The following is a 24,176-nucleotide window of genomic DNA, read 5'->3' on the forward strand; positions in this document are numbered from 1 at the left end:
GGGTGGTAAGGGTGATGGTGGGAGGGCGGTTAAGTGGAGCTGAGGCCGTGAAAAGATCAGCCATGATCTTATTGAATGGCGGAGTGGGCTCAAAGGGCCAGATGGCCTACTCCTGATCCTAGTTCTTATGTTCTATCAAATTGCGAATGCTGGAGATCAGCAATAAAGACAGAAAATGCTGGAGAAACTCATCTGATCTGCCTGCATCTGCAGAGAGTGAAACAGAGTTAACGTTTCAGGTGTGTGACCTTTAATCAGAACTGGGAACTGAGCTAGTGAGCACTTGCAGCATTTTCTGTTTCCATTATTGGAATGGAATTGGAGTTGGAATTCTGAACAATTTGCAGGAACTACACTGATATTCTGTGTTGGAAATTGCTTTTTTGCAGAACACTTCCGTGCTGTCAGCTTCAATTGTTTTGACTCTGGTTGGGATGATACTGCACCTTCATTTATTTAAGATTGATCAGGAGTCGATGCTGATCATTGGATCGATTGGAGTTCAGATGAACACCTTGTATGCCTCGGGGAGAGAGAGCGTGAGATTCATTGAAATGAAGAAGGTGAAAGATATTGTGATCAACGAAGCCATTTATATGGTAAGTGAGGCAGAGTTACTGAAACTCAACTGCAGAGAAATGACAAATATGGTACCTGAAAATGAAGGATTGTTTACTGTTTGAGCACATTCCACATATAAACGGGTCAATACTGGAGGAACTGCATCAGGAACGTTTGTTTACTTTCTATTACCTGCCTTTAATGTTGTAATAAACAAACCACATGAAATGTGAGAATTGCATAGTTGCTTTCAGAGCAAAGGCCAGGATAGGAACGCACATTTGTACAATGCTTTTCATGACTTCAAGTGTCCCAATTTATTTTTTCTTTTGGACATTGGTTAAGTCACTTTTAAAATACTGCATGCAATTCTGGTCTCCCTGCTATAGGAAGGATGTTGTTAAACTTGAAAGGGTTCAGAAAAGATTTACAAGGATGTTGCCAGGGTTGGAGGGTTTGAGCTGCAGGGATAGGCTGGGGCTGTTTTCCCTGGAGCGAGGGCTGAGGGGTGGCCTTACAGAGGTTTATAAAATCATGAGGGGCATGAATAATACAAGGTCTTTCCCTCAGGGTAAAGGAGTCCAAAAAGAGAGGGTATAGATTTAACATGAATGGCAAAACATTTAAAAGGGACCTAAAGGGCAACACTTTCACGCAGAGGGTGGTGCGTGTGTGGAATGAGTTGCCGGAGGAAGTGGTGGAGGCTGGTAGGAATTACAACATTTAAAAGGCATCTGGATGGGTATATGAATAGGAAGGGTTTGAAGAGATATGGGCCAAATGTTGGCAAATGGGACTAGATTAATTTAGGATATCTGGTCAGCATGGACGAGTTGGTGTGGTTCCATGCTGTCCAGCTCTATGACTCTAAGTGTGCTACTGTTGAAATGTGTATTGGGAGTCTCCATACTCTTACCAGACCATATGGCCACTGTCTTCGAGAGAGAGAGAGAGAGAGAGAGAGAGATGACTAATGGTGACTTAATATCAGGGCCACCATTCCTGAGGAGAGGGGAGACGTTGAGGAGGAGAGTCTTTCATGGTAACCTTAGCTGATGCGGGGATTGAACCCATGGTATTGGCATCACACAGCTTTGCAACCCAACCGCCTAGCTGACTGAGCTAAACTGATCCCCATGGGGGCACCTAACTGGATGTGAGATGCCATTTCTGGAGCTTCTATTACTGAGAGCTCCGAACTCTCATCGACCAGGATCACTCCTCCACTCAGTCTCAGCTGGTTTCCTGACTCCCTCAAAACTCGTGAAACTTCTAACTTTTGTCAAAAGACCTGAAATGTTAAACTCCGTCTCTTGCTGCTCAGATGCTGCCTGACCCCTAGATTGTTCCCAGCATTTTCAATTTTTATCTCAAGATTCCCAAGATCCTCAGTATTCTGTTTCTGGATCCATTTGTATTTAAATGTATTGAAATGCCTCTGAGTTAAATTTTTAAGAATTAATTCGTGAAGTATTAAAGGGATATGGAAAAAAATGTAAATCAGTAAAACGGAAGGTTGCAGAATTAGACGCGGTCGCTGAAAGATTCTTTTGAACGTTATGAAGTGAGTAGTTGCTCATTGAAAAGGGCTGGGGTGAGCTGAATAGACAGGATCCTGGAGGTGAGAGCTGGAATGTGAGAGAATGTGACAGATGGGGCAAGGGAGGGGAGGCGGGAATAGAAAGTCTTGTTGGAGTGTCAAAACGGAAACAGTGTAGGAGGTGAAAAACAGATTGTTTTAAAAATTAAAACAGGTAAAGGGGAAAGTCTGGATGTAAAAGAAACAATTTAAAAATGAGTAAACTGGAGGGCGGAAGGAAGATTGCAGTTCACGAGGTTGGGGGGGGGCGCCGATTAAAAGTGAAAGTAAATTAGCTAAGTGTTGGAAAAGGAGAAAGTTGCACGGCTGTGGGGAAGAAAGACCCTTTCTCATTCTAACAAGTAATGGCTGAGGAAAATTGGAACTTAAAGCAAAATTCTGGAAACATTACGCAGTGTCTCTGAAAAGTCATGTGGAATTAAAGTTTCTGGGCCTCAGGCTTTCACCATGGTTGATATTGACTGATTATCCTGACCTTGCTGCTCTGTGTGAAGTGGCTGTGGTCATCAGGCAGTGTCGTTGAACTATACAGGCCCTTTCATACACTGAGTGAAGGAAGTGAAAGTAATAAAACAAGCAGCTGCAGCTGCTGGCGATCTGAGACCAAAACGGAAATCGCTGGCAAAGCTCAGAGGGCCTGGCAGCGTCTGTGGGAATAAAGCAAGTTGATGTTTCCGAACCAGCTCTGATGAAGAGTCACTGGACTCAAAACTGCTTACTTCCCACAGATGCTGCCAGACCCACTGAGTTTCTCCAGGAATTTCTGTTTTTGTGAGGGAAATCAAATCACGGCTTTGATCCAAATCTGGATAAAAGTGTGGAATTCTAAAGTTGAGATATCAGGCAACATTTAACCAAATGAGGAATCCTGATAAAACAGAGGTGAATTGAGATTAAGAGGAGTGATTGGAGTCATACCTAAAAGATGGATAAATGATCAAATTTTGTTTGGTAATAATCATGCCTAGGAAGTCTGATTGTTCAGTGTGTATAGTCCCTGCTTCCATCATAGTAATGGCAAAGGCAAGTATGTTCATTATATGGCGAAACAGGCTGGGAGCAACTGGGTAAATCCTTGCAATTAATTCCAATGGGAGGCAATAATAGAGATTCCTGGTCTATTAGAGATTCCTACTATTTTCCCATAAATTGGAGTCTTTATCATCACTTCCCATAATGCACGTGAAAGTGTTTGTTGCTGCAACAACTCCTGACTGGGTTGGGTGTGTGGGAGGTATGGGTGGTGGCGGACGTGACACTGGCTTAGCTGACTGGTGGCTAGTGGGGACCAGCAGCATGGAGTTCAATCCCAATGGGGAATTTGGGCCCTGCAGTAATGAGTTGACACTCTGTGTGTTGGTACAAGTAGAAGATCCTTTATCCGAAATGCTCAGGACCAGCTGTTTTTCGGAATTCGGAATTTTTCGGTTTTCAGAATGTGTCAGTTTAATGGTGAAATGTTAAAAAGAAATCTTAACAGAGAAGCAGACTTCTAACTAAGAACATGCTTGGCCAGGCCTCCCTCTTCCCCCCCCCCCCCCACCCCCCACCCCCGCACATCAAATTTGGGTGACATGCATCGAGTGGGTGTCGACTTGGGTCAACTGTTTGCTCACCAAACAACTTTGTTAATGAGAAAAAAACTGTGGATTTCAGAGCTTTTCAGTTCTTGGATGTTTGGATAAAGGATCTTCTACCTGTACTACCTTTTGCGCAAAGTGCTCCTGTAGTGCATCTTGTGAGGTTTCGTAACATTACAGATGTTATATAAATTATAAGTGACTGTTGTTGGGTGATCCTCCTAACTGCTAATCAAGCTATTTCACCAGGCTAATGCACTCGACCCCATGGTCTGCAACTGTTCAGTTGATTATATCCTCATAACATCTCGGGGACCGCAGTCCAAGCTTGGATGTAACCAGGCAGAGTTTTAGGGGTAATGCTTGTCATAATGTTCATGCCAGGCTATGGATATCTCTGAGGAGAAAGTGAGGACTGCAGATGCTGGAGATCAGAGCTGAAAATGTGTTGCTGGGCAGCAGGTCAGGCAGCATCCAGGGAACAGGAGAATCGACGTTTCGGGCATAAGCCCTTCTACTACCCATCACCTCAAAGGGCTACACGAGACACTGACTTTTCCTCCGAAACTCACTCAACTGCTGTTCTTTTTGTAAGAGGGAGTGCTAAACTGTGAGGTAGATTGCAACCAAGTTTGGCCTTGGCTTTGACTGCTGCTGTGGATGTGATGTGATGTGATTCCTGAAGAAGGGCTTATGCCCGAAACGTCGATTCTCCTGTTCCCTGGATGCTGCCTGATCTGCTGCGCTTTTCCAGCAACACATTTTCAGCTCTGGATATCTCTACAAACAATAGAGAGACTCATCACATCTCGTGCCACCATCGCTAAATTCCAACTCACCAGCGATGTGGGGGCTTACCATTGACCAGGAACCCAACAGTCCAACCACATGCATAACCGTGGCTGCTAGAGCAGGTATTTTTACGGCTCACCTCTTGAATCTTCAAGCCTCCCTTTTACCTCTGAGGTATAATGAAATGTCCTTCACTTCCCTGGACAGATGCAGCTGCAACATCTTCGCCAGATCTCCTGTAGCAGTCCCAGAGGAATTTGTGTTTGGGAAAGGCTGGGGGATGGATGGGGTGAAGCCGGTTGTTGAAGATTATTTGTTTCTTCCTTGCAGCAGAAAGTTATCTACTACCTGTGCATTCTGCTGATAGACCCCGGAAACCCCAGGGGAGTGTCCGAGGTGGTGCCAGTATTCCAGGTAAAACATGGCTAGACCCAACAATTGAGAGTGTAAGTGATTTCTCCCTCTTCTTCTTTCCTTTACTACCCATCACCTCAAAGGGCTACACGAGGCACTGACTTTTCCTCCGAAACTCACTCAACTGCTGTTCTTTTTGTAAGAGGGAGTGCTAAACTGTGAGGTAGATTGCAACCAAGTTTGGCCTTGGCTTTGACTGCTGCTGTGGATGGGTGCAGGTTTGGTTATCAATTATTGAGAAATCTGGTGGGCTCCCCCGCCCCCCCCTCCCACCACCTGCCTTGGTAAATGAAAGCAACTTCCAACAGTGGTGCACCATACTTTCAATTGGGCATTATTTACCACTGAGCTTTGTGATCGAAGTTTTGGCAGAGTATTCAGTCAAAGAGGTAACAGGCATTTATAAATTGTACATCATGCCTTCAGGCCATCCCAAGTGCTTTTCAGGCAACGTCTTAATTTAAAAATGCTGCAGTGAAATTGGCAAGTTCCCACAATCGGCAGCGTGGTAATGAACACACCATCCGTGTTAATGACGTTGCTTGATCTGGCCAGGGAGAACACTCCTACTGCTCTTGGAATATTGCAGTAGGTGTTCTCCATTTTGCTAAGTCCTGAGTGTGCGTTGCCATGGTGCCTCGGTTTAACATTTAGACCAGCTCCCCGCTCCCCCCCCACCCTCACAGTACAGCATTCCCTCAGACTGCGCTGGAGAGTCAGCTCAGACTCTGCTCTCTGGAGCTCCCGTAACCTTCGAACACCGAAGCACGAAACATCAGAGCTGGACTCAATCCTGTTCTTGCCCAGCCTGGTTCAGGATGAAGGTTAGTTAGGAGGCTCTTGTGGCACAGTGATACTGTCCCTACCTCTGATCCAGAAGTCCTGGGTTCATGTCCCCAGTGCTCCAGGGCATGTAGTAACATCACTGAACTGGTTGATTAGAAAGATCTGTACCTTAAAATCGGAAAGCGGGCTAGACCTGCGATCTTGCAGATTCTGAGATTCGATGTCACTCCACATTCAGGATTCAAGGAGCGGATATTGGAGACCGATTGACATTATTGAGGAAGACCACTGTCATTGATGAAAATATGTGAGGATGGAGGACCAGGGGGAATCATGAGGGAAATGAATTGAAGAAGAATTCCAGGGAATGTGAGGAAAGGGGGCGAGATTAACTAGGAAAGAAGGAAACATATTTACAAATGTTCAAAGTAGGGGTAAATTTTGGGGTACTGGGACTTCCCTGCTCTTCCTTCGCTCACCCCCTCCCTCCCTCCCTCCCTCTCATCCCCTCCCTCCCCTCTCTCTCAGCCTCTTCTTCCCTTCCTCCCCTCTCTCATGCCCTTCCTTCCTTCCTTCCTTCCTCCCCCCTTCTCTCACCCCCTTCCTCCCTCTCTCCGTCTCTCACCCCTTCCTTCCTCCCTTCCCTCTCTCTCACCCTCTCACTGTCTCGCTGTTAGTCTCACCCCCTCCCTCACTCCCTCCCTCACCCTACCCCACCTTTCCCTCCTGTATATTTCTGTCTGTCTGTTTCCCTTACCTACTTGGTGATCTTGCCTTATCTCTCTGTGTAGCCAGCTGAGTCCTCCTTTGATGATTTCTCCCTCTTGTTCTTTGTGGCTTGATTGTTAATTCATTTCTTCTCACTTATGGTGACACGGTGGCTCAGTGGTTAGCGCTGCTGCCTCACAGCGCCAGGGACCCAGGTTCAATTCCACCCTCCCCGTGTCTGCATGGGTTTCCTCCCACAATCCCAAGATGTGCAGGTTAGGTGGATTGCCCATGCCTAATTACCCATAGTGTTCAGGGATGTGCATGTGAGGCGGATTGTCCATGCTAAATTATCCAACGTGTCCAGGGATATGCAGGTTAGTTGGATTAGCCATGGGAAATGCAGGGATAGGGTAAGGGGATGGTGAGCCTAGGTGGGATGCTCTTTGGAGGATTGATGTGGACTCGATGGGCCAAATGACCTACTTCCACACTGTAGGGATTCTGTGATTCTCACTGTCTCTGTATAACCTACTGTATCTTTTCCCCAGTTTCTGCTCCCTCTCTGTGTCTATTGTCTAGATTGCTAAACGTTCCTCTATGGGGTGGTGATCTTTCTTTCCCTCTCCTCCTCTGTACTTTTAGTTGCACATCTGTGTCTCGCTCTCACTATATACTGGTTCCAGCTCCATGGTGATATATGTTATTCGGTGCCCGTACACTCAATGTGTTTGCTAAGTGCTATGGCCAGTGGGTTATTGACTGTAATCTGGATTCCAGGCAGCACATCTGCAAAAATATTAAAAGATTGATTTTGATGGGGAAGGGTTTGCTCGTTGTGTGAGGAAGCGATTGGTTTATAACTGCTTGGTATGTTTCAGCGTTGCTAGCACTGTGTCTAAGATACATCTGAGGTCGGAGCAGGTCGTGTGGATCCCTCTGTAGCTCCGAGCTATGTGGAGGAGCTTGGGGAAGGGGAGGAAGTCCTTGGGTTTCTAACACCACTCCACCTCCTTTTTTCAAGAGTGCCAAGCCACGTCTGGACTGTTTATCGCAGGTGTACAGAAGCTGCCAAGAAATCCTACAACAGACACAGGAGGAACAGTGAACGAGTCAAGGACAGGCCTTGTTCTGTCAGGTAATGGCACACCCGTCCCCTGTGCTCGTATTCATTGACAGTAGAGTGGGCTGCATGGGAATGATGACATGCGATTTTCCTCACCCGGTAAATTTGACCAAATCATAGAACCGTAGGATCTCCACAACGTGGAAGCGGGCCATTCAGCCCATTGAGTCTACACCAACCCTCGAAACAGCATTCCCTCCCAGACCTGGCCCCCACCCTATCCCCGTAACTCTGCATTTCCCATGGCCAACCCACCTAGCCTGTGCATCCCTGGACACTATGGGCAATTTAGCATGACCAATCCACCTAATCTGCACATACTTGGACTGTTTGAGGAAACCGGAGCACCCGGAGGACACCCATGCAGACACAGGGTGAACACGCAAACTCTACACAGACAGTCGACCGAGGCTGGAATTGAACCTGGGTCCCCGGCCCTGTGTGGCGGCAGTACTGACCACTGAGCCACCGTGCCAATATTGAATTATACCCAATGCCAATTTGAAGAGAAGTTAGATTTTTCTGAGAAGTCTTGGTGAAGGGCTACATTGTACCATGGCTGGTTTTCTGGCTGTGCTCACCTGGTATCCTTTTGAGTATAAAGGATTACTCATAGGATTACAGAAAAAAAGATAAGACCATTTCACCCCTTGTATCCTTGATTGCTGAGAGAGAGAGAGAGAGAGAGAGAGCTGTCCAGCCTAATCCTGCTTTTCACTTTTCTTGGTTTGTTAGCCCTGCAGGTTAAACGCAGGTCCACAATACCTCTTGCATTCAGCTCGCTTTCAGGCAACGAGTTCCAGAGTCTGCTCAACTTTTCTCTAATCCTTTATCCAATCTTTCCTTATAGTTACATTTCACCAGCCGTAGAGTCACACAGCACAATCAGTCCAACTTGATGGATTGGTTCAGGCCAACCATGTTTCCCAAACTGAACTCATCTCCACTTGCCTGTATTTGGACCATATCCCTCTAAATCATCTAACAGTCCAAATGTCTTTTGTACCTGACTCTACCACTTCCTCTGGAACTTCTTTCATTATACACCCTCTGGGTGAAAAGGTTACCCTCTGGGTGAAAAGGTTGCCCTCAAGTCCCTTTTAAATTTGCCTCCTCTCAACTTAAAAATATGCCTCCTAGTTTTGAACTGACCCTCCCTAGGGAAAAGACCTTGGCTATTCGTCTTATCTAGCCCCTTATGATTTTATCAACCTCTATAAGGTCACCCCTCAACCTCCTATGTTCCTGTGAAAAACAACCACAGCCTATACAGCCTCTCCTTCTAAATCAACCCTTCAGTCCTGGCAACATCCTGGTAAATCTTTTCTGAGCCCTCTCCAATTTAATAATATCCTTCCTATAGTAGGGTGACCAGAATTGTACGTAGTACTCCAAAAGTGGCCTCACCAACGTCTTGTAACAACCTCAACATGACGTCCCAACTCCTATACTCAAAGGCCTGAGTAATGAAGGCAAGCGTGCTAAACATTTTCTTAACTCCCCAGTCTACCTGTGACGCAACTTTCAAAGAATTATGTATCTAAGCCCCTAGGTCTCTTGGTTCAACAACACTAGGCATTAAGATGGACAAGTCCCCAAGTACGGATGAGATCTATCCCAGGTTACTGAGGGAAGCGAGAGAGGAAATAGCTGGGGCTTTAACAGATATCTTTGCAGCATCCTTGAACATGCAGGAGGTCCCAGAGGACTGGAGAATTGCTACCCTTGGTTAAGAAGGGTAGCAGGGATAATCCAGGTAATTACAGAGCTGTGAACCTGCTAAGGGATAGGATATATACCCATTTGGAAGAAAATGGCCTTATTTGTGATAGGTAGCATGGTTTTGTGCAGGGAAGGTCATGTCTTACAAACCTAATAGAATTCTTTGAAGAGGTGACAAAGTTGATGAGGGAAGGGATGTAGATGTCATATACATAGACTTTAGTAAGGTCTTTTATAAAGTTCTAGGCGAAAGTGAGGACTGCAGATGCTGGAAAAGCACAGCAGGTCAGGCAGCATCCAAGGAGCAGGAGAATCGACATTTCAGGCATGAGCCCTTCTTCAGGAACTTTTATAAAGTTCCCCATAGTAAGCTGATGGAGAAAGTGAAGTTGCATGGTATGCAGGGTGTACTAGCTGGATGGATAAAGAACTGGCTGGGCAACAGGAGACAGTAATAGTGGAAGGGAGTTTCTCAAAATGGAGACCTATGACCGGTGGTGTTCCACAGGGATCTATGCTGGGCCCACTGTTGTTTGTGATATACATAAATGATTTGGAGGAAGGTGTAGGTTGCCTCATTAGCAAGGTGGCAAGATTGGTAGAGTAGCAGACAGAGAAAGGGACTATCAGAGAATACAGCAGAATATAGATAGATTGGAGAGTTGGGCAGAGAAATGGCAATGGATTCAATCCGGGCAAATGCAAGGTGATGCATTTTAGAAGATCCAGTTCAAGAGCGAACTATACAGTAAAAGGAAAAGGCTTGAGGAAAATTGGTGTACAGGGAGATCTGGGTGTTCAGGTCCATTGTGCCCTGAAGGTGACAATACAGATCAGTAGAGTGGTTAAGAAGGCATATGGCATGCTTTCCTTCATTGGACGGGATATTGAGTACAAGAGTTGGCAGGTTATGTTACAGTTGTATAAGACTTTGGTTTGGCCACATTTGGAATACGGCATACAGTTCTGGTCGCCACATTACCAAAAGGATGTGGATGCTTTGGAGAGGGTGCAGAGGAGGTTCACCAGGATAATGCCTGGTATGGAAGGTGCTAGCTATGAAGAGAGGTTGAGTAGATCAGGATTACTTTCATTGGAAAGGAGGTTGAGGGGTGACCTGATTAAGGCCTATAAATTCATTAGAGGTGTAGACAGGGTGGATAGCAAGAAACTTTTTCGCAGAGTGGAGGACTCAATTATTCGGGGTCCCTAGTTCAAAGTGAGAAGGGAAAGGTTTAGGGGAGATATGCGTGGAAAGTTCTTTATGCAGAGGGTGGTGGGTGCCTGGAGATGTTGCCAGCGGAGGTGGTAGTGGCAGGTATGATAAAGTCATTTAAGATGTATCTAGACAGATACATGAATGGACAGGGAGCAGCAGTATACAGATCCTTAGAAAATAGGCAGCAGGTTTTGATAGAGGATCTAAATCGGTGCAGGCTTGGCGGGCTGAAGGGCCTGTTCTTGTGCTGTAAGGTTCTTTGTACTGCCCAGGGCCCTACCATTAACTGTATAAGTCCTGCCCTTGTTTCTTTTAACAAAATGCAATAACTCTTGGCAACATGACACTAAGGTGGGTAGAGTTGTGGATAGTGCAGAAAGATGCTGTAGGTTACAGAGAGACATAGATAAGCTGCAGAGCTGGGCTGAGAGGTGGCAAATGGAGTTTAATGTGGTAAAGTGTGAGGTGATTCACATTGGAAGGAGTAACCGGAATGCAGAGTACTGGGCTAATGGTAAGATTCTTGGTAGTGTAGATGAGCAGAGAGATCTCAGTGACCATATATATAGATCCCTGAAAGTTGCCACCCAGGTTGATAGGAATATTGAGAAAGCATACGGTGTGGTAGCTTTTATTGGTAGAGCGATTGAGTTTCTGAACCATGAGGTCACGTTGCAGCTGTATAAAACTCTGGTCTGGCTGCACCAGAATTGCATACAGTTCTAGTCATCACATTATCTGAAGGATGTGGAAGCTTTGGAAAGAGTTCAGAGGAGATTTATTAGGATAATGTCTGGTATGGAGGGAAGGTCTTATGAGGAAAGGCTGAGGGAATTGAGGTTGTCTTTGTTAGAGAGAAGAAGGTTGAGAGGTGACTTAATTGCGACATACAAGATAATCAGAGGGTTATAAAGGGTGGACAGAGAGAGCCTTTTTCCTCAGATGGTGATGGCTAGCATGATGGGACATAGCTTTAAATTGAGGGGTGATCGATATAGGACAGATGCAACAGTAGTAGACTCGCCAACTTAAAGGGCACTTAAATGGTCATTGGGCAGGCATATAGACGAAAATGGAATAGTGTAGGTTAGATGGGCTTCAGATTGGTTTCACAGGTTAGCGCAACATAGAGGTCGGAGGGCCTGTACTGTGCTGTAATGTTCTATGTTAACATTTTCGTTAATATCCTTTGTACCTTCTGGGAGGTGATCCCATCGTTCCTGGATTGTTCCCAGTACTCTAGCTGTGGCCTAATTAGTGCTTTGCACAGTTCGAGCACAACTTTACTGTGTCTTGACTTCTTCCACCTAATGCCCCTTAACCACGTTAGATACCTTCAGAGAGCTCTGGGCATGCTCTTTAAAGTCCCTGTGTTCCTCTAGGCTTCTCAGTATTCTGCCACTCCTTGCCTTGTTTGTCCTCTCTATCCTGCTCAAATGCATTGCATCACACTTCAACAGTTTATAAATATCTTTTGCCATGTTTCTGCTTCTCTCCCCAGTTCATTGATATCTTCCTGCAGACTGGGGATTCCTTTCTCTGCCAATCACAGGATTTGTTTTATATCAGCTACAATCTTTTTAATCGCGTTCCCCCCATTTAAATCTAAGCCAGTGATAAATAACCACAAAAATATCAAGGATCCAGGAAGGGGTCTGTGCAACCCCACAGTAATACTTTTCCAGTCAAGTAATACCCATCCTGCACCAAACCAATTTTGTATCCAATTTGACATTGCTTCTTGGCTCCTGTAGGTTTTTAGTTTTCTAACCAGTGTGTACACAGGACTTTGTCAAAAGCCACTGCAAAATTCTTATAGGAAATGTCCAATGTGCTGTTCTCATGGCCCTTTCTATACAAAACATTCAGTCATGTTATTCAGACATGAGCTTCCCTTAATGAAAACATGTTGACTGTGCTTAATTAATCTGTACCTTTCTACATAATTTATACTGTCCTTCACAACTTGTTCCAATAATTTGCTCAGCACTGATTTTAGTCTGACTAGCCTGTAATTACTGGCTCCCTTTTAAACTAATGGTATGTATTAGCAGTCGTGGGCAACATGCCTGAAGCTAAGGAGAATTGGAAAATAATGGTCAGAGCCTCCTCAATTTCCTTCTTTACTTTTTGAGCAATGGCAAATTATTTCACTTTTTGTGAAGACAAATATAAAGTGTTCATTAAGACCCATGTCTGTGTCATCCTCTTCCATAAAGAAGATACATTCTCGGGCTCTAATTCTTTTACCCTTGATCATCCTTTTGCTCTTTTCGTATTTTTAAAAATAAAATCCAAGACGCTCACACCAGAAGTTGCTTTGTGATAAATTGGCTGAGTTTAACCAGGGTAGTAAGGGAGCTGATGCAGGGTGACGGAGGAGAAAGAGAATTCCTTTTCCTTACTGTCCAGTGGAAATTTCATGACAACAAATGTCAGCTAAGGATGAAGTTGGGATAAAGTTGCCTGCGCAACCTTCTAAAGTAAAAAAAACCGGCAATTTATATATTTAGATAGCAACACTTAATAGGAAGCTCCTGGGGAGTGTTGTCGAACAGAGATCTCGTTCTTTGAAAGTGGAGTCACATTTAGACAGGATAGGAGAGAACGTGTTTGACATGCTTGCCTTTATTGGTCAGTTAATTGAGTATAGGAATTGGGGTGTCATGTTGCAGCTGTACAGGACATTGGTTAGTTCACTTTTGGAATACACTGTTCAATTTTGGTCTCCCTGATATAGGAAAGATGTTGTGAAACTTGAAAGGGTTCAGAAAAGATTTATAAGCTTGTTGGAGGGTTTGAGCTATATATAGGGAGAGGCTGAATTAGGCTGGGGCTGTTTTCCCTGGAGCATCAGAGGCTGAGGGGTGACCTCAGTGGTTTATAAAATCATGAGGGGCATGGATAGGGAAAATAGACAAGGTTTTGTTTTTACTTTTTTTTTTAGATTACTTACTTACAGTGTGGAAACAGGCCCTTCGGCCCAACAGGTCCACACCGACCCGCCGAAGCGCAACCCACCCAGACCCATTCCCTTACATTTACCCCTTCACCAAACACTACAGGCAATTTAGCATGGCCAATTCACCTAACCTTTTCCCTGGGGTGGGGGAGTCCAAAACTAGAGGGAATAGGTTTAAGGTGAGAGGGGGAAAGATATAAAAGGGACCTAAGGGCAATTTTTTTTCATGCAGTGGGTGGTGCATGTATGGAGCTGTCAGAGGAAGTGGTGGAGGCTGGACAATTACAACATTTAAAAGGCATCTGGATGGGTATACGAATAGGAAAAATTTAAAGGAAGATGGGCCAAATGCTGGCCGATAGGATTAGATTAATTTAGGATATCACGGCTGAGTTTCTGTACTGTTCAACTCTATGACCTCAACGTATTGAACCATCCCAAGGCACATCATATTTGGAGGTTATAAGTGTTTTAAAAATTCATTCATGGGATGTGGCCCCTGCTGGATGGACAGCATTACCTACACATCCCTGGTTGTGTCTGAAAGGTGGTGGTGAGCTGCCAGTTTGAAAGCAAACATGAAGCATCCAGCTGCACATATTAGGGCAGCCCACCGAGAACCAGGGTATTGGGATTTATGGAGCGTCTTGGAGGAGGAACGAGAATAGCTAAGCAGCCCTTGGTGTCCAGTCTCATGTTAAGGATATTGAGATACCGAGATTAGCTGGTCATCATAGAATTCTACCCCAGCCAAAGACTGAGAGAGGTGAGTGGTAAATCCCATCCAAGAAACACCAGGCCCATGCGAGAATTTCAATAAGTGGAGTTTTAGAGTTAAAGTTTGAGCGTTGTTCCAGAAAGTAATTCTCTGGGAGTGAATGATGTTTCGGGTGGAGTGTGGGTTGATTGCTCGTGTTGTTGAAATTGGCCTCAAAGAGGACTACTTCTCTAAGAACAGGTGTCTAAAGGAAGCCCTCGACCTGTCAAATGATCCTCAGCAGCCAGACAGTGAAGAGGACACAGCACTTCCCACTGCTGTCAGCAATGTCATGGAAACAATCCCACCAGGTCGTAAACATCATCAGGTGGTGGAACTGCCCATTGGAAATGACATCCTTGTTGTTGGCACACTTCACGAAAGAAGGAGGTTGGAGTAGCCATAACATACTGGACGCAGGGCAGTTAGATGCAATTACAGGCTGATGGTTCTTTGTTCCTCATGACCACCAGGGTGACAAAGACTTGCCAGATATTGCACCTTTCACAGTCACGCGATCTGCCAGCACACAAGTGACGTACTTACGAAACGAGGTTGCTGTTGTAATGTAGGAAGTGCAGTAGCAGTTAAATGTGCAACGGTATGCTAATAATTTGATAATCAGTTTAAGCTCATGCTGATTGAAGAATAAACAGTGACCTGAACACCAGAGAAAACTGCCTTGTTCTTCTTTGAACTAGAATCTTTTATGTCCATCTGCGAGAGAGAGAGAGCGAGCGCTGCACTGTGGTGGAGAGTCAACCTAGGATTTACAATCAAGTTTTGAGATTGGAACTTGAACGCACCACCTACTGACTGGGAGCTTAAGAGTACTGTTAGTAAATGAGTGACAACCACTGATAACAATCAGCATCAGGATTTATTTCTGGAGACCTGTACCTAACATCTCGTGCAAATGTACCCAGTATTGTCCTGAGCTATTTTATTGCCACAATAAATGGTGGGGCTGACTGTATAAATAAGATAATGGAGAGGTCTGGTTATTAGGTTAGTTGTGGACCCTCTGGTGACCTGTTGTATGTTGATAAGTGAGTGAGCATTAAAAGATTTGTGAACTTCAGCTGCTGCTGCTGCACCCTGTGGTTCAGGCTGTGTTAAGAAACTACCTAGTGTGTGCGGGGCACTCACTGAATTTGTGACCAGCTCTGACAGAAAGCTGTCTGCAAATGGATATCTTTTAAAATGTTTTGTGGCTATTACATGGAATTCACCACATTCAGCTGAGTCCAGGAACAGCTAACCAAATACTCCTTTGTTTCAACTCTCCTGGATTTTAATCCCCTTGTACGTCAATCCTCTTACATTGCTAAATGTATATTTGTTTGTGTGTGTGACACCATGCAGGTTGTTGTGTTAACAAGTCTTTCCTATCCAAATAGTATCTTGTTGCAGCAAATTACTGCAGATGCTGGAATCTGTACTGAAAACAGCAGATGCTGGAGGTCAGATAGCATCCATGGAGAGACAGCAAGCTGAAGTGAGGTGTGGAGGGGGCAGCATTTATAACATGGTGGGAGGTGTTGGTGGGGTGCAGATTGCTGCTGGAGAGGTGTTGATTGTTCACATTAAGTGATCGGGATGTGAGAATGTATCTTGCTCTTTGTTTAATCTAAGAAAACATGCCAAAAGGATTGGTGCTGGGTCCACTACTTTTCATCATTTACATAAATGATTTGGATGTGAGCATAAGAGGTACAGTTAGTAAGTTTGCAGATGACACCAATATTGGAGGTGTAGTGGACAGCAAAGAAGGTTACCTCTGATTACAATGGAATCTTGATCAGATGGGCCAATGGGCTGAGGAGTGGCAGATGGAGTTTAATTTAGATAAATGCGAGGTGCTGCAGTTTGGGAAAGCAAATCCGAGGAGGACTTAGACATTTAATGGTAAGGTCCCAGGGAGTGTTGCTGAACAAAGAGACCTTGGAGTGCAGGTTCATAGCTCCTTGAAAGTGGAGTTGCAGGTAGATAGGATAGTGAAGGCGGCATTTGGTATGCTTTCCTTTATTGGTCAGAGTATTGAATACAGGAGTTGGGAGGGCATATTGCAGCCGTACAGGACATTGGTTAGGCCACTGTTGGAATATTGCATGCAATTCTGGTCTCCTTCCTTTCGGAAGGATGTTGTGAAACTTGAAATGGTTCAGAAACGATTTACAAGGATGCTGCCAGGGTTGGAGGATCTGAGCTATAGGGAGAGGCTGAACAGGCTGCGGCTGTTTTCCCTGGAGCGTCGGAGGCTGAGGGGTGACCTTAGAGGTTTATAAAATCATGAGGGGCATGGATAGGATAAATAGACAAAGTCTTTTCTCTGGGGTTCTGGACACCCTAGAGGGTTGGAGGGGAAAGATATAAAAGGGACCTAAGGGGCAACTTTTTCACACAGAGGGTGGTATGTGTATGGAATGAGCTGCAAGAGGAAGTGGGGGGGGCTGGTACAATTTAAGAGGCCATTTAAGAGGCATCTGGTTGCGTATATGAAAAGAAGGGTTTAGAGGGATTTGGGCCAAATGCTGGCAAATGGGACTAGTTTAGGTTAGGATTGGTCGGCATGGACGAGTTGGACCAAAGGGGTTGTTTCTGTGGTGTACATCTCTATGACTCTGTCTTCATAGGCTTAAAATGTAAATTAAGGGAGACTTACAGAATGGACAAAACACATCCTACCTCAATTGCAAAACATTAAATTGGTTGCTGTCAGGTGTGTCGAGTTTCTCCCAACAATTCCCATTTTCGTTTCCGATTCCCAGCATCCATAGTTTTTTTTACTTTACATGAAGAAGCATTTCTGAAGCAAGTGGAACCTGGACCCGGGCCTTCTGACTCAGAGGGAGGGCATCACCACGGAGCCACAACAGCCTTGCATTCCCTCGGGGTTGATATTTTCTGGTCAGGATCATATCCCTAAGCCCAACCATTGTCACCTGCTGCATTAATCTTTCTTTATCATAAGGTCTAAAGTGAGGGGATAGTTACAGGGTTCAGTTCCTCATGCAACTGCTGAAATAATGATGCATGTACCAGGATCTGGAAAACACTTGTGCCATGAAAGGACCACTCAACAATCATCTCCAAGAAGAGAAAATCTAACCAGCTCCCATTGACGTTCCATACTGTTTTTAGCTGAATCTCCACCATCAACATTTCTGGGGGTTGACATTGACCAGGAATGTAATTGCCATATAGATACTGTAGCTATAAGAGGAGATTAAAAATGTTGTATTTTCAGACAAACTGTGAAACCACTGTCTACAAGGCACAAATGTGATGGTGTACTCTCCCCTTGCCAAGAACGAATGCAATTCCAAAAACACTCGAGGCTTAACACCCATTCAGCACAAAAGTAGAAGATAGGAGCAGGAGGAGGCCATTCAGCCCTTCGAGCAGTCTCCACCATTCGTCACAATCATGGCTGATTGTCCATCTCAGTAGCTTAATTCTGCTTTCTCCCTATAACCTTTGATCCTGTTCACCCCAAGTGCTATATCTAGCCGCCTCTTGAAGACATTCAATGTTTTGGCATCAACTACTTCCTGCGTTAATGAATTCCACAGGCCCACCACTCTTTGGGCCACTCTTCATCTCTGTCCTAAATGGTCCGCCCCAAATCCTCAGACTGTGACCCCCTGGTTTTGGACACACCCACCATCAACAACGTCCTCACTGCATCTACCCTGTCTACTCCTGTTAGAATTTGGAAGTCTTGGTGACATCCCCCCTGTTATTCATTTGAACTCCAGTGAAAACAATCCTAACCTAGTCAATCTCTCCTCATGCATCAGTCCCGCCATCCCCGGAATCAGCCTGGTAAACCTTTGCTGCACTCCATCGAGAGCAGGAGCACCCTTCCTCAGAAAAGGAGACCAAAACAGCAAGCAGTAATCTATTCAATCAAATACTATTTGATGAATAGATACCCTATTCACTGCCTTAAACATTCCCTACCTTCCCTGATGCACAGTAGTGAACTATATTCAAGATGTCATGCAGCAACTCACCAAGTCTCCAAGATGGCGGCAGAGCAGGACTCCTGAGTTGGAGCTCACCTGCTCAGTGCACTTTTATTTTCTTTTTTATCCCCTCTCTCTTCACTTTCTTTTTACCTCCCGTTCTCAGCGTGGACTCGGACTCCCGACCTGGTCTGCTTAGGGAGGGCTGTTATTTTGAACTCTCATTTCTCTATTTTTCCAATCTGTTGTTGGATTTTTATTTTTCTCATTTTTTCACCCCCCCCCCCGACCACCGCCAAGAATTTGTGTGAAATAATCTGTACCTTGGAATCTAAGATGGGGCACCGTGACGACTTGTAAACTTTGCACTGTACTCCATGCGAGCACGTGACTGTAAAACTAAATCTAAAGAAGTTCTCAGTTTTTTTTTTACCAGTTTTGTACAGTAGTTCATAGAATTCCCAATCCCAAATAATATTCCTATCGTCATTACATTCATTGTGGTTGTGTTAAAATCCTGGATCTCCCTCCCTAACAGCACTGTGATAACACCCACTTCCTGCGCATTGTAACAGTTCAAGATGGTGGCTTTCCTTCCCAAGCACCACCATCTCGGGAGCATTTAGGAATAAGTAATCAGTGGTGCCCCTGTCAGTGGTATGACTACATTTTAAAAAGTACATAGTGACAAAGATATAGAAAGAGTGCATAGATTACTTTGCATGGTTACGAATTAAAATTAAGTGTTCCAGATCATTGTTTTGCATAATGCATCTGTACTGCCTAACACATCAGCTAAATATGGGTTTGATGCACTACTTGCTAATAGTCAGGAACACCCTTTCTGAGTAACGAGAGTAGAATGGATCTCCTTTAGGCAGTTGGCAAGACGCAGATATGTTTGTGTTACCACTTTTTATTTTGACTACTAGCAGTCATAGATGGAGGGTGTGTGGGAGCATTCCAGTATTACCCTCTTAAATCACACAATGATTCCCAAAAATACAGGCAACTGCTCAGATTTAAGTGTGAAAATCACAGTGTTCACTTCCAACAGTTAGAATAAATAAGAGGTACAGTACATTGGTATAACCATTCACAGAAATGGGTTTGTCCCTGTCACATTCAAGTATTCAATAATATATTATACAGTGTGGTGTATTTACACACACACACACAATTGTCAGGAACAACACTCTGTGCTCTATGAGAATGCCATTTGTTCTGTGTCGGCTTTTAGGCTTTGTACCGATCTTCGAACAGAAAAGGTCATCTTCAAGTCTCTGTGAAAGAACTAAGTGGTTAAAGAATGCTACACATCTAGTGGTGACAAGCTTCACCTGTGGCTGTATGTGAAGGAATCGCTAGCGCAGTCTTCACTGGTCAGGCCTACTGCCCTACACCAACAGGAAACAAAAGGATCACTCCGTGACTGAGTAAGAGCCATGAGAACAGCCACCAGCTCAAGTGGGCATCTGCAGCTCACTACGAAACGGTTTCTTCCCCAAATGAAGATCAAGCCCACGCACATTTCACTGGGCATCGTAAATATAACAGAACAGGGTAAGTCAAAACCAGAAGGTGACCGCGAACATCGCTAGACAGTTTTGTCAGTGCACGAGAAGGACTTTTTTTTTCCCCAATGAACTGAGGTCGTTTTGGTTGGAGCGGGAGGGAGTCAAGCTGACATTATTCACCAGGGACACTGCACGGACTCACTGAGGGCTGTATGTAACAGCCTAATGGAAGACACCCACTGGCCCTGCAGGAGCTGAGCTACCCAGTGCAGATTCAGGAATAATAAATAGCCCATCTTCCAATGAGGCACTTTAACAGTGAGTTACTATCATATTTCTGGACAGTCCATGTTGATCATGCTTCTGTCATAATCATTTACCCCTCCCTCTGGAAACATCTTTCTTTATTGGCCCAGTGCCATCCTATATTGGCTTTGTACCATCCTAACCTTTGGCCATTTACTCTCTCCTGCCTCCAGACTAATCTGAGTGAATGAATGCCCTTTAATCAGTGCTCCCGTCTCTCATGCTTCCTTTAGGTTCTTCCCTCTTGCCCTCCTGTTCTAGAGCTGACTCGCTCAAACCATTGGTAAAACTCTTTAAGCTCTGGTGAAAGGTTGTGGGCCCAAAGCGTTTTCTCCGCAGATGTTCCCTGACCTAGTGGGATTTCCAGCAACCGGAACATTCTATTTTAGCCTTCGTCTGATCCCTAACGGGAATGGTCTGCCTTTTGGATGCCGCTTGGAACTCAGAACAAACCAGCAACAACCAGACAGAGACACAGAATGTGCATCTGACCAGGGGAGGTTCAATCAAAGGTACGCCAGTGGATGCTTAGGTGGGGTTTGACTTTGACCCGTCTTTATTGCTGGAAATTTCACAAGTATTCCTCCCCAGCAATTAAATATGCAAAGCTTAATGCTAAAGAATGGTTATAGGCCAGGAGACTGGGTGGAATTAGAATTAGAATCCCTACAGTGTGGAAACAGGCCCTTCGGCCCAACAACTCGACACAGACAGTCGCCCGAGGCTGGAATCAAACCCAGGTCTCTGGCACTGTGAGGCTGTAGTGCTAACCACTGAGCCACCCTCACGTCCAGGTACTTCTTCAAATAACTCCAGGGAATCTTTTATGTCTTAAGTGAGGGAAGACACAAACATGCTTTCCTGTCTCATTTGACGGAGCTGCACTCCCCCTGTGCACTGGAGTATCAGCTGTGGATTCTGTGCTTCAGACTCTGATAGTGAATCCACAAACCTCCTGCCCGGGAAATGAGAAGTTACTGATGGGGAGCACTGACAAAAATGTGTACTGGTCATGGCGCTGGGCACGGTTGCAAAATCTCCAGCTGGGGTGCTGGCATGCAAGCTGGGCCGGGAATAGGGCAACGACAGTGAAGTTATGAGAGAAAGCCAGTGGTTCACTCATGGACCCTCATGAAATGACAGCCCTCTGAGGGAGCTACAATGGTTGAAAAGTGTGGTGCTGGAAAATGACAGCAGGTCAGGTAGCATCCAGGGAGCAGGAGAGTCAATGTTTTGGGCATAAGCCCTTCATCAAGAATATGGAGGTAGGTGGGGAGGGTAGGGGGCTGAGAGATAAACAGGAGTGTGGGGGTGGGGCTCAGGGGTAAGGTAGCTGGGAAGGCAATAGGTAGATGAAAGTGGGAGGGAGGGTGATAGGTGGGAAGGAAGATGGATAGGTCAGGCAGATCAAGAGGGCAATGCCAAGTTGGAGAGTTAGATCTGGGATGAGGTGGGGGGAGGGGAGATGAGGAAACAGGTGAAATCCACATTGATCCCGTGGAAGGTGCCAAAGTGGAAGATGAGGCGTTCTTCCTCCAGGCATCGGGTGGCTAGAATCTGGCAGCGGAGGCGGCCAAGGACTTGCATGCCTTTGTCAGGATGGGGGTGGGGGGGGGGGGTTGAAGTGGTCGGCTACAGGGCGGTGGGGTCAGTTGGTGTGTGGGTCCTGGAGATGATCTCTGACACGTTCCGCGAGTCGTCCAATGCGACAGTGGTAGGTTCTGTGAGTTGTACAATGGTACGTGCTCTGCGAGTTGTCCATTAGTACAAGCAATGTCAGTAAAGCAAGGAAGTGACCAGGACCACCACCTCAGCTTTCTCAAGGTAGGCATTGGTTATTAAGAGTCTTGTCCACAGGCTGATAAATTTTACAGCACTACCTCCTTGGTTCATTTTCGAGAGGCAGTGACAGCCGCTGATCGACTCTTCCCTTGATTTCCGTGGTCTCGTTATTTAATCCCATGTTCACACTGATTTCAGGACTGAAAATCTGAGCTTGATTTTGTTACTCCCGGAAAACCAATGATTTCAAAGCCCTTTAGTCTGGGGAACTGCAATAATACTTGGAGCATTGAAAGGCTCACTCCTGTGTCATTTGTGATATACCACTCCAGTGGCATGTGGTTGGGAGCAGTTCCTGCAAAACAGCACATGCTCAGCCTGAAACCAAACGTTAAAGAACAGTCTACTCTCCTGAGGCGTCGTGTGTCTAACACATTCAAAGAGCAGGTCCTGAAGGGGGGGGTGGGAGTGGGGTGGTGGGTGCAGACTCCTATTCTGGGTGCTGCCTGGTATAGAATCATTGAATCCCTACACAGTGGAAGCGGGCCATTCGTCCCATTGAGTCCATACCGGCCCTCCCAAAGGGCATCCCACCCCTATCCCCTGCAATTTCCCATGGCTAATCCGCCTAACTTTCACATCCGTGGAAACTCCGGGGCACTTTAACACGGCCGATCTACCTGACTGTACATCTTTGGACTGAGGGAGGAAACCGGTGCAACCGGAGGGAACACGGGGACACTAGAAGAACGGGGGCAAACTCCACACAGGCACTTGCCTGAGGGTGTGAGGTCGGGCCCTGTTGTTCCTCGGTTAACACGTACCAGTGCTCCTCTGACTGACTGCACTGATGATTCTTTGCCTGATGAAAGGACAGCACCAGGGTGTCTGCAAAGAGGAGGTCATGGACCCTGTTGCTGCTGTGAGCCATCTTCCACTCTTACGCAAAGGCCTCTGGCTTCTGCTGATAACCTTACAGTCTTGAGCTCCAAGACAATTTACTGTGTACCAACACCTGTGTTACACAACCTTGCCCCTTGGGTGCCGAAGCCCATCAGAACTGGAGTTTTGGCCAAGGGTAGGAGGTGGGCACTGCCATGTTTGCCAAGTAATCAACCCTAGGGTGGAATTGGGTAAGGGAAGGGAACCGCTTTGGAGAAAGGCCTTTTCCCATTTCAGGGTGCTTTTCCCGAGAGCCTGCACCGTTCCGGTTTTACTGCATACGGACCAGCCTTAGCACCGGTGGCACAGAGCATGCTGGGATTTGCACGCTCAGCTCGCACGAGATCTGTGAAGTATCAAAACAAAACAAAAGAAGATCACGTCTAAAAACACTACTCAAGCACTTAAATACTGGCTGCAACAGAGAGAGTGCAGACACAACGGTGATTCATGCACCATTTGAATCTTGCAAGTGGTTTGTCCTCTGGTAGCCGGGTCTCATGTTCCATGTCTTCAGCTCTCACAAGGGGCTGGGGTTCTCAGAGCAGGGTTGGGCCCTGTGTGGTCCGCGTCATGCTCGGGAAGTGCTTGCTGTCGATCTCCCACAGCTTCTTGCCCGAGAGGTTCGCAGACGGTAGGTTTGGCGAGGTGGATGTCGAGGGCCAGCCGCTGTGGTTGATGTAGCTGGCCAGTATCAGGGTCAGCTCCAGGATCTGCGGAACACAACAACAGGGTAAGAACTGACAAAACAAACTGCTTCGCGGGGGAGTGACCAAGTCGGACGGGCCCAGGGAACCTGCCTCAACTTTTCATTACGTAACCACAAGTCAAAGCTGGAAGGGAGCGGAATCACTAATTGCCTGACCTAGTGCCAGGCCTAACACCCTCTGGCACTTCTTGACTAAACCAGAGAGCCTGCCCAGCCTTACAAAAACTCAGGTCACAATCAAGTTTAGAGAACATGATGTTTTGTGGTATAATTCTGTTGGTTTGTTGCTCATTATTCTGATTTTTTCTTTGAATATTAACAGCGGCAGATGTGAGTTTAATCTGGATAAATGTGAGATATTGCACTTTGGAACAAAACAGGGAAGGACTTGTACAATTAATGGTACAGCCTTGGGGGAGTGCTGTAGAACAGAGACACCTAGAGATTCAGGTACATAATTCTTTGAGATTTGCATCACAGGTAGATATGGTGGTTAAGAAGCTGTTTATCACGCTTGCCTTCATTGCTCAGACCTTTTGAGTATAGGAGTTATAGAGTCAAAGAGATGTACAGCATGCAAACAGACCCTTCGGTCCAACCCGTCCATGCTGACCAGATATCCCAACCCAATCTCGTCCCACATGCCAGCACCCAGCCCATATCCCTCCAAACCCTTCCTATTCATATACCCATCCAAATGCCTCTTAAATGTTGCAATTGTA

At 45.7% G+C, this 24,176-nt stretch overlaps 2 protein-coding genes across 8 annotated transcripts in view; one reads left to right on the top strand and one right to left on the bottom strand.

Moving 5' to 3' along the window:
- The window catches only part of pigh (phosphatidylinositol glycan anchor biosynthesis, class H), a 27,696-nt gene extending 7,954 nt beyond the window's left edge, over positions 1 to 19,742 (top strand). The window contains exons 2-5 of one of the 5 annotated variants that reach the window (XM_043698218.1): positions 390 to 599; positions 4,864 to 4,947; positions 7,466 to 7,579; positions 19,439 to 19,742. In XM_043698218.1, coding sequence (XP_043554153.1) covers positions 390 to 599; positions 4,864 to 4,947; positions 7,466 to 7,549 — 378 coding nt within the window. In that variant the 3' untranslated portion in view covers positions 7,550 to 7,579; positions 19,439 to 19,742. Of the gene's footprint in view, positions 1 to 389; positions 600 to 4,863; positions 4,948 to 7,465; positions 7,580 to 14,428; positions 14,900 to 14,928; positions 15,305 to 19,438 lie in introns of those variants that run through there. The other 4 variants (XM_043698219.1, XM_043698217.1, XM_043698220.1 and 1 more) reach the window with 4 other exon arrangements.
- A 1,824-nt stretch (positions 19,743 to 21,566) lies between these two features.
- plekhh1 (pleckstrin homology domain containing, family H (with MyTH4 domain) member 1) overlaps positions 21,567 to 24,176 on the bottom strand; it is a 123,928-nt gene continuing 121,318 nt past the window's right edge. For all 3 annotated transcript variants that reach the window (XM_043698223.1, XM_043698222.1, XM_043698224.1), the window contains exon 28: positions 21,567 to 23,458. In XM_043698223.1, the coding sequence (XP_043554158.1) occupies positions 23,285 to 23,458 (174 nt within the window). In that variant the 3' untranslated portion in view covers positions 21,567 to 23,284. The remainder of the gene's footprint in view (positions 23,459 to 24,176) is intronic.

Source organism: Chiloscyllium plagiosum, chromosome 10 (assembly GCF_004010195.1).
Source record: "Chiloscyllium plagiosum isolate BGI_BamShark_2017 chromosome 10, ASM401019v2, whole genome shotgun sequence".
Lineage (NCBI taxonomy): Eukaryota > Metazoa > Chordata > Chondrichthyes > Orectolobiformes > Hemiscylliidae > Chiloscyllium > Chiloscyllium plagiosum.